Source organism: Triticum urartu, chromosome 2 (genome assembly GCF_003073215.2).
Source record: "Triticum urartu cultivar G1812 chromosome 2, Tu2.1, whole genome shotgun sequence".
Taxonomy (NCBI): Eukaryota; Viridiplantae; Streptophyta; class Magnoliopsida; order Poales; family Poaceae; genus Triticum; species Triticum urartu.
This window is the reverse complement of record NC_053023.1, coordinates 746,884,799-746,894,689: the sequence shown is the minus strand read 5'-3', so window position 1 is coordinate 746,894,689 and position 9,891 is coordinate 746,884,799. Positions and strand designations below refer to the sequence as shown.

General features: G+C 45.3%; 1 protein-coding gene across 2 annotated transcripts; it reads left to right on the top strand.

The window, feature by feature from the left end:
- Positions 1-1,041: 1,041 nt before the first annotated feature.
- Positions 1,042-8,936, top strand: LOC125540450 (small glutamine-rich tetratricopeptide repeat-containing protein). Of its 2 annotated transcripts, none has more exons than XM_048704071.1 (11): positions 1,042-1,220; positions 3,371-3,630; positions 3,872-3,905; positions 4,107-4,234; positions 4,357-4,423; positions 5,219-5,318; positions 6,254-6,417; positions 7,006-7,052; positions 7,169-7,213; positions 7,456-7,963; positions 8,558-8,936. In XM_048704071.1, exons 1-11 carry the CDS (start codon positions 1,145-1,147, stop codon positions 8,584-8,586), a joined length of 1,458 nt encoding a protein of 485 aa, XP_048560028.1. In that variant the 5' UTR covers positions 1,042-1,144; the 3' UTR covers positions 8,587-8,936. The 2 variants fall into 2 exon arrangements, with proteins under 2 accessions (XP_048560028.1, XP_048560026.1); XM_048704069.1 differs by having other exon boundaries at positions 1,043-1,220; positions 4,098-4,234.
- The last annotated feature ends 955 nt before the right edge of the window (positions 8,937-9,891 follow it).

Here is a 9,891-nt window from a genome sequence, read left to right as displayed (position 1 = left end):
ACAGTTGAACCGGGCTCGGGCCCCATTTGGGCCTGAAGGCCCGACCTGAAAAGCCGAAAAACAGAGATGCTAAATAAAGGAAGTTCTGTGAATGATATGCTGTTCAGATGCTAAAAACAACATGCGCTCCGTTTCGGAAAAAAATATTTGCAGAATTTCCATGTTTCGATTCACTTTCACTTTTCTTTTTACAAGAAAATGACTTTATTTATCAAAAGACAGCCAAATCGTTTACAATCAGTCAATCAGTGAATAAATAAAATCAGGGCAGTGTCATCCCAAAAAGACGGAGATCTGGAACTAGAACAAGATTTAGCATTACAACCAACAACTTCGTTTGCTTCCCTCTTGCACACGCTCAAATTGATCATCCCAAAATCCTCGAGGCACGCGAACCAATATGTGGCTATATAGTTAGGAGGATATTGATATATCTCCAGTTCACCAGAGTTCAGGTCTTATGCCCCGTTTAGATCACCGTTTCTCTTTTAAACACCATTTTAAAAAAAATACACGCCTGAGCTCGTCGTTTTACTTCTGGTTGGAATATGCACAAAGATCAATAAGTTACACGTGTAAGTTATACACCTCCGTATTGAAATTCATCCATTCCATGCACAGTTCTAGACTTAAACATTGGTGCTCGCATTTTTCTGAATTTATTTCAGGCCTTTCAATGATGTGCATTTAGTAAGAGGAGATGTTCTCATCGACTATGAAGGTGCCTGTGGCAACTTCATCAATCTCAAGATGAAGTGTCGGCTCAGTCTTATCGGAGGTGCTCATAGGATAAGGTGTATGTGTGTATGATTTTTTTTTTGAACAAGGTGATGACGCCATAGGCGCCTTTCATTGATCTCTTTTTTAGGGGTTCATTGACCTCAAGAGGTGTATGTGCGTATGTATGAGTGTTAAAAAAAAGTTATTTGAGGCACTTTAGTCTCTCTTTTTTTCTTGGCTGGGCTGCCTTGGACGGGTCACCGAAAGCCCAGTCCAGTCTGTGCCGTCCTCGGCCCAACCCCCGAATCTAACTGCCTTCCCATCCCCGTCTCCCGTCAGCCATCTGACTTCTCCGCTCCACTGCGCGCATCCGTCGCCGTCGCCTCCGCCGCCGCCGCCCGCTCCGGCCCGACCCGGCGGGGGAATGGGGAACATGACCCGGTCGGACTCCCCCGTCTCGCGCCGCATCGTCCTCTCCTTCCTCGACTTCCTCAACTCCGGTCAGCACCGCAACCGCCCCCCCCCCCCCCCCCCGGCCCCGGTCCCCCCCCCCCCCCACCCTTTCCCCCCCCCCCCCGGAGCTTGCACCGTCGTTTCGATTAGCTTCCCACGCTGATAGATTGATGCGTGGCTTGCTTCCTGAGCTGGAGGGGATCGGATCGCCTGCGGCGGCCAGGCCAACCGATTCTGATATGCTAGGGTTCAGGTAGCCACGCCGACTAGGTAGCCTGGCTCGATTTCGGATCGTGTGGCTTTGTCAGGCAGTTTAACTAACTAGAATTCACGATGTTGGAATTGGGCTCTGTTTGGTGTGATACCGCTGATATTCATGCGTATGGCCAGATTGCATTGCTCAAAGTGGTAATTATAGGCTTCTTTAGGAAGCGGAGGCTTGTCGAGGGGACGCTGGCCGGTTAGACGGTTCATGTGCACATGCCACTTGTTAATCTCCGTCTGTTTGCCTTATCGGGCACGTGGTACCGTGTTATGAGGTCATACCACGCATCCGGCTGAAAATGGAATCTGCGGTCACGGTCCTCGTGGTACATTTATTTGGCACTTGCGCAGGCTAGCAATGTCATTGTGTCGTGTTGCTCCGTGCCTTTTCGCATTTGTGGCTTTCAATTGGTGAAAATGCATATGGATCTTAAATGGGGGTTATCGGCGAACATGTACGAGTTAGAAAGTTGCATTTATAGGTTTGTTTAGGAAGTGGAGGTTTGCTGAGGGGACGTCGGCTGATCAGACGGTTCATGTGCACATGCCACTTATTAATCTCCGGTTGTTTGCATGTTATGAGGCCATACCATGGATCCGGCTGAAAATGGAATCTGCGGTCACGGTCCTCGTGATACATTTACTTGTCACTTGTGCAGGCTAGCGATGTCATTGTGTTGTGTTGCTCTGTGCCTTTTCGCATTTGTGGCTTTCAATCGGTGAAAAGGGATATGGATCTTAAATGGTGGTTATGGGTGAGCAAATACGAGTTAGAAAATCGAGCCACAACCCGCTGACTTGCAGAAAGCCTTTCATGGTCAACGATTGTCGCAAGGTCATACTATGCTTGGCAAACCGCCTAAAATCTGGATTTGTGGAGCCCTAATGGGGGTATGGCCTTATACTTTGAAAATTTAAGGGGGTTATTGATCTTATGCTGACTTGCCAAACATGAAACTAATAGAAGTTTATCGTATTCACAGGGTATAGGATTAGTTTTAACACGTTTTTATATAGCTGGTGCGATAGATGGTGGATGCGTCGTATACAACTGCGTACCTCTTTTTTTCTCATTAAAAATATATGGTGTTAAAATCATTACTGCAATCAGTATGTATTTCTTGTTTCTTTTTCTATCTCTAGACGAAAAAGTCAGATTTCATTAAAATCGCATGGAATTTGGCAAAAGCTACCAGCTAGATTTGTTGGCTTCTTGCTACAGTTGTAATTAGAAGAGGCGCAAACTCTCGTATAGCGTAACGGTTGGCTCCCGAGTGAAGGAGCTGCCAGCCAGGGCTCGAACCCAGGTGGCTCCAATGATTTGTGGAACCAAAGAAAAGGCCCCTCGCTGGCTCCCTGTTAGTTGCTGTTGCGCTGGCCTGTTCCTGGGAGCGGGTGACGGTGGGGACGGGCCCTACGGGTCGTTGACAGGGTTTGGGCCCTTTTCTCCTTCGGTTTAACTTAGAGTTCTAGGTGCAATACCGTGGGGCTTCAACAGTTCGCTGATGCTTTGTCTAATTGGCTGAGATATTGAGTTTATTTAGGATGAATAAAGGCATTCTTGTGCACTTTTTGTTCTTCTAGCGTTCTTATTTTTGTTGCTGGTTTCAGTTTTAGGTTTTGGTTATTTTAGTTTCCAGATTGTGTAGGCTTCTTATGACAATGAAGCCTTGCAGTCTGTTACAATAGTAAATTTGTTTTATCTATTAATATGTTTCAGCAGGGAACTCCCTTACCGTTTTCCGAGAAAAAAGTGAACAAACCACCAGCTGATTTTTTTTTAATTAGAAGAGGCAAATTTGTTGATAAAATAACTTGCACACAGAGAAAGAAAAGGGTCATAGCTGAGGCACATTACTACTCTATGTTTTCCTTTTATATATGTTTATTTACCATCGATCCTTGTGACATTGGAAGCATATATGGAATGCAGTTGAGTTAGCTCCTGGGGCTGACCCTGAAGCTCTTGAAGTCGCTAAGGATTGCCTGGAGTCCCTTTTTAGCATCAACTCATCATCAACTAGCGAGAGGATACAGCCAGGACTTCTACTTGAACTCTTTACTTCTCTGCAAGCTAATGAACAAGATAGGGCAAGACCAGATCCCGTGTCACGATCAGTGTCAAACAAACCTTCCTGCAGTGCAAGTACTTCCAGTATCCAAGAAGAGTCAAATAAATGTACAACATCAAATGTATGCCCCCTCTCATTTGTCACACGATTTTCATGTTATATGATATATATATCTCCCATCATCACCTATCCTTTTCATATTAATACATATCAATGCATGCCTTTTTCTTCAATTGGCATGCCATTGCGCATCAATTAGATATATTCATTATGCTTTATTTGCTCGGTTTTTACTATTTTCTTCCGGAAATACCCTTCATAAGATATGAGCTTTTGATATATTCTCTGCATCTTCTCATCAGAGTGAAGGCCAAGCGGAAGAAACCTTTGACCTAGGTATGACTATGGCTTAAACTGTAGACCATCCATAACGAGTTGTCCATACATTGTCGGAAACTTTCAAGTTTTTGTAAATCTTTGCTGCCATTGTGCTACTTGATTCCATTTGTAGGGTCTCGGGGTCATTATCTCCTAATGAGGGATGTAGAAAGAATGAGTTTGTCTCAGGGCATTTGATTTTTTTGTCAGATCATGCAGGAGATGAGCTGTTTGCAAAATTCTTTGCCGCGCTTGATGAAATAAATTTCTTCAAGACATCACCAGCTGGTGCTGAGGATCCTGATCAACTTTCAAAAGCATCACAATTCTTCGATGATGCATTACTGGTATGATGTGTTGTTTTTGTTATTTGCTTGTCTAGCATCTTCAGGCCTAAGGGAAGACTATTACTTTTCCACTTCATTATTCACATTGTGTTAGTGATAAAGTATAGTTTATCTCTGTTTAGGAGGTGCGCAAGTCGGGAAGAAAAGTGGCAAGCTTAGTAGACCTTGCAGAATTCTTTAAATCAAAAGGTACTTAGCTAGAATCCGTGGTTGTTTCATATGTAAGTTTTGGTGTCACAATCTTTTTTGTCCGTTCATTAGTTTGTGGAGCAAATTTACAGCATAGGCGCCTATGTTTTTAAGGCGGTAAAGCGTCATAAGGCGGAGGAGGGCCGCTCTGACGCCTAAGCGCCAAGGCGAGGCGGTAAGGCGAGGCAAGGCGACGCCTTAAACATTGCAGGAATAGAGTTATTAATAGGCCTGCACATATTAATACTAGAAAAAGAGGAATGGCTGAGAGATGGGCCACTACTTATGCACCTCCTAGTGGCCCAAAAGCCCATCTAGTGGCCATTTACACCCCCGTGACCTAATTCCACTATCTCCTTCCCTTCTTTCCCACCACAGCCGCCACGAAGCCACACCCTTCTGGTCCTCCCTCCCTCCTCCAGTCCCCTCTCCTCTTCATGGCCCCACCCTTCTCCCTCACAGCAGCAAGCCCCAGGAGCCCCCAGTCCTCCCTCCTCTTCATGGTGCCGGGAGACAGCGGGGCCGTCATCTCCAAGCCCCAGGAGCAGCCAGAACTAGGGCAGCCACAGCTGTACACTTCATGTCTGTCTAAGGCGGGGTAGACGCCTTGCCATCCTGGGGCGCCTTGACGCTTAGGCGACGCCTTAAAAACATAGATAGGCGCATAGCATGACTTAGAAATCTTTATTTTTTCTTTTGTCATAAAGAGCTTTGCAGTTCAGGCCTTCTATGTGCATTATGTTATTTCTGCGGATGTGCAGAGTTTTAGTAGCTAACTCCATATTTGTTCATCAGGCAATGACTTCATGAGATCAAAACAACACCTAAAAGCTGTAGAGCTGTACACCGGTGCCATTGCATTGAGCCAAAAAAATGCCATTTACTATTGTAACAGGTATGCATTAATTTACTGGAATTTTGGATGACTGTTTTAGTAAACGCGTAGCTCATGAATGTGTAATTGCAGCTTGTTGGATCTAATTGTGAAATCTCGCACCAAGTTGAACTTCGCCGAGTAATTTCAGAGATGATGATCAGAATGGGTGGAACTTTAAAAATGGATCTTTCATTAGTAACGTGTAATGGAATTTTTGAATGGCTTAATTAGTCAAGTATCTAATAGTGCTTCTTTATAAGCATCAACTCTGCCTGTCAGCATAAACTAGTTTAAATGCATATTGCTACATTGCCCCCAAATTCCTGCTCCCGCACTCTTATTCCTACTGCTTATATAGCCTGCGATGTGGTGATGAGTCTCTTATTGATTCCTAATCTTGGCTGCTGGTACTACATTCCACTTGATGACCTGAACCAAACACACCCTAAGAGTTCTGAAAACCACTTCAAACCAAGCTACAGCTGGTTACAAACTTTACATCTCTTGGGCTGTTTCACCAGAAAACTCCTGGAAATCTGATATTAGAGATTATAGAATGCTTAGGAAAACAAGCTTGGCACTGCAGAACTCGATGAAATGGAATGAATGACCCCCCTTAGATACTGGCTGATTTCTTATGCCAGCAGGGGCAAAGCTAGCATAAATCATTTATGGTGTGAAATGATTACCAACGATTTTGTACTACTATTCTGTAGTGACAAAGTACTGTTACACATGTGCAGTGACCCCGGTCTATTTAGAAGAATGAACACTGGCCATTTTTTCCCTGGCTTCGTCTCTGGTTGCCAGAGTGAACTTTATGCTAATTCTTGTTCCGGTAGCGGTGTTATGAACCCTTATAACAAGTACTCTTGAAGTCTTGATTGCTGTTCACAAGATCATTTATTCTATTCATGCTTTCATGTAACATGAAAAGTACATGCTTCTTTCAGGGCTGCTGCATATACGCTTCTTAATATGTGCAATGAAGCTGTTGAGGACTGTCTGAAGTCAATTGAAATTGATCCGAACTACAGCAAAGCATATAGCCGACTTGGATCTGCTTATTTTGCAATGGGGAATTTTCATGATGCTTTACACAAGGGATACTTGAAAGGTGGGTAGAGTAGAAACTTTTAGTTTATTTTGTTGAAACAGTGATGTATAATGCCATGTATTACATTATGAGATGCATATGGAAGTTCTTATTGGTGCAGTTGTGTGTCGAGTGTTAACTACTTCTTTTGGTAAGAATTGTTTATTTGAATTTTGGGCTGAAACATTGAGCCTTCTCCTAAATTTTAACTTCAGTAGTATCCAACCTAACCTAAGTACAGTTTTTTTTTGTATTTTATGTAGATCATTCTGTTATGACCTGTTGTTCAACAACCTACTAAATTGATGTGACTCTAAATTTATACATATATAGTGTTACCATACAACCAATCAAGTCGAACAGATATTTGCTTTTCGTGCCATGTTATCTGATATGGTGGCTTGCATTCAGTACTGTGTAAACTCTGGTTTATTTATTGGATATATTCTCTTCACATTCCAGTGACAGTGATTGTAATATTTAGCTATAATTGTTTTTATCTTGTGCTCAATCAAATTAACAGTTCCACGTGCAATCTTCAGATGAACCTACATTGTTATATCCAGTAATTATGGAGTGTACAGTGAACTCACTTTGTTCTTCCTGCAGCCTCTGAACTTGAGCCTGGCAATGAAAATGTTCGACTGAATATTGAGGTAGACTTGTTTTGTTCTCTTCTCTTTTCCAGCAGGGATCTGGATAGAGTTTGTTTTCCTTTTATTAGCACTAATCACTATTGAACTTTTATTTTCCTCTGCATCGAAAACTTTAGGCCACCAAAAGGAAGCTGGCTGAACAGCGAGCTGCACCAGGACAGGTACTGTAATCAGAAATCTACATGTGCTTTTTGAAATGAACTATGAAATATATCCCATTGGCTTAACAAATCAGGACCGTTGTTTTTCTTATAACAATGTGCACGATCAGGGCTCCTACTTGGAACCTCCATGATATGTTAATATGTATAGAATGTTGATATTGTTTGGCTACGTGTGTATGATTTAATTTCTTCACTTGGACTTCTCAAAATCACCGACTAATCCATCTCCTTGTTTGTAGAACCCACATGGACCTCATTCATGGTTTGGTGGCCAGGCGAGCAGTGGTGCTCCTTTCACAGTATTCCCTCCTGGAAGTGCTCCACCTCCTCCTGAATTCTTCAATATGATGAACCGTGGGTCTGGTAATGGGCAACAGCCACCTCCGCACTCCGTAAATATAAATCTGAACGACTTCTTTGGTCATGCAAACGTCAATGGGAATGCCCAAGGACCACCGTCCGGGAATCCAGGCACCCATACCCCATCAGCTCCTTTCCCAGCCAGTGCTGGAGTCCCTCCAGCTTTTCCCTTCATGGGCTCAGGCACCGAAGCAAACCATGCACAGCAGGCTTCAGGTGGACATGGAGGAGGGCACAGTGAACCAGGTGCCCAGACAGACGCTGGCATCCACATAAATATTGGGGAGAGCATGGTGAGCCCAGAGCAGGCTGCTGAGGCTCTGAGAGCTGTGATGCAGATGTTTGGACCGCAGATGGGCCCCAATGAAGGCGGTGGTGCGCCTAGAGGTTCGTCGACTCTCTCTTTAAAGACTTTACAAGGGCCTTCCTTTTTTCTCACTGAATTTCACACCTCGGTTCGTACCTGAAACACAAGAGGGGGCTAACGTGCTTTGCTTTTTTCCCCTTAAAACACAAGTACTACTATGATTGTTTCGCTTGTGACATCATTAAAATCCGCTTAAAGAAAAACAAATTGGCAGTATTTATTCGGTAATGCATGGATATAATCGGAGGATAGCAGAAGATTGTTTGGTCCTGGGTCTGTTGTTGCATCCATGTGTCCTTTTTACGTAGTGATGATTATCCGGTGTAGGAATTCTTGTACAATGGTGCAAGGTGCTTGTAAAACCGAAGCGGTTGGTTTTTTCATAAGCGCCACCGGTCCTTATTTGCATAGCGCAGCCGAGTACTTACTAAGCACCTCTTGTCTGCTATAGAAACCAGCAGCGGTGCTTAACCGAAAACAGGACGGGTTTTATTTTTACAAGCAAGCACCCCTCTAAGCAATCCCCTTGCATGAATAGTTACATGCGGGAATGGGAAGGCTGAGGCACTGACTGACTGACTGACTGCTGTACTTTGCTGTGTTTAATTGTGCAGGGCCACCACCACCACCTGGTTCAATCTGATGTGATGTGATGTGTGAAGTGAAGCCAAAAGGAGTGGAGTGTAATGTTGTTGGTTGTTGTTCATAGTCAGACATGCTGTGTGTTGCCGTGGTTAGCTGCTCATCAACAAGATGTTGTCCTCCTGGTAAATGTTTTGGCTGTTTAGGTGGGTATACATGGTCATGGACCTGCAGTTGTATCCTGCTGCCATAACCCTCTCTGTCTGCATATGTGAGAGTCAACAGTCCATGTACCTGCAGAAGATTTCCTAGCTGTCAGTCGCGTTGAATTCTATTCTTTACCATCGTCGTAAATGAAGTTTTGACACCGACAGAAGTTACCTGATGATGAAATATGTGGTTCGGTGGTCAGATGTGTGTCTGCTTTGGAGATTATTATTATTGTTGTTGTTGTGTGGTATCTGTGTAGGTAGGCACGTAGTAGTATCTGACTAGATAGATACGCTTTGGGTAGCAAGCAAGCACATGCCTGCTCCAGCTGGTTGTCGTGGAAGAGGGCGGTGCGGTCGTCACGCTCACGCTCAAGGGCGAAGAGGCCGCGGATGCCCCGCGAGATGATGGCGCGGAGCCACCGGAGGACGAGGAGGTCGATGGTGCGCCACTTGGTGTCATCGTCGGAGTGTCTCGCGTGTGCGTCGGCAACGACGTGGTCGAGGAGGCCGTAGAGGCGGAAGCAGACCTTCCAGGTGGAGTTGTGGTGGTCGAGGATCAACGACGTGGTCGAGGAGGCTGTAGAGGCGGAAGCAGACCTTCCAGGTGGAGTTGTGGTGGTCGAGGATCAACGACGTGGTCGAGGAGGCTGTAGAGGCGGAAGCAGACCTTCCAGGTGGAGTTGTGGTGGTCGAGGATCAACGACGTGGTCGAGGAGGCTGTAGAGGCGGAAGCAGACCTTCCATGTGGAGTTGTGGTGGTCGAGGATCAACGACGTGGTCGAGGGGGCTGTAGAGGCGGAAGCAGACCTTCCAGGTGGAGTTGTGGTGGTCGAGGATCAACGACGTGGTCGAGGGGGCTGTAGAGGCGGAAGCAGACCTTCCAGGTGGAGTTGTGGTGGTCGAGGATCAACGGAAGCAGACCTTCCAGGTGGAGTTGTGGTGGTCGAGGATGACGGGGACGAAGCCGTGGGCGTCGCCATGGCGCGCGGTGAGGAATCCAAGTCCCGCACCGCACGCACGGTAACTCAGACTCAGAGAGAGTGCTCGCTGGCTCATATCAGTCGCTCTGTTATGAAGAAGATGAGTGCTTGACTGGACTGCAGCGGAGTAGATGACAAGAGGAATGCATGTGAAGAAGCGACGGTTGGGTCGGC

What these genes read in the sequence shown, in the direction of transcription:
- LOC125540450 (XM_048704069.1), top strand. Translation starts at nt 1,145, where the DNA reads ATGGGGAACATGACCCGGTCGGACTCCCCCGTCTCGCGCCGCATCGTC. An exon ending in ACACAAGGGATACTTGAAAG is followed by an intron (nt 6,418 to 7,005) that starts GTGGGTAGAGTA and finishes TTCTTCCTGCAG; the next exon opens with CCTCTGAACTTGAGCCTGGC. An exon ending in AGCGAGCTGCACCAGGACAG is followed by an intron (nt 7,214 to 7,455) that starts GTACTGTAATCA and finishes CCTTGTTTGTAG; the next exon opens with AACCCACATGGACCTCATTC.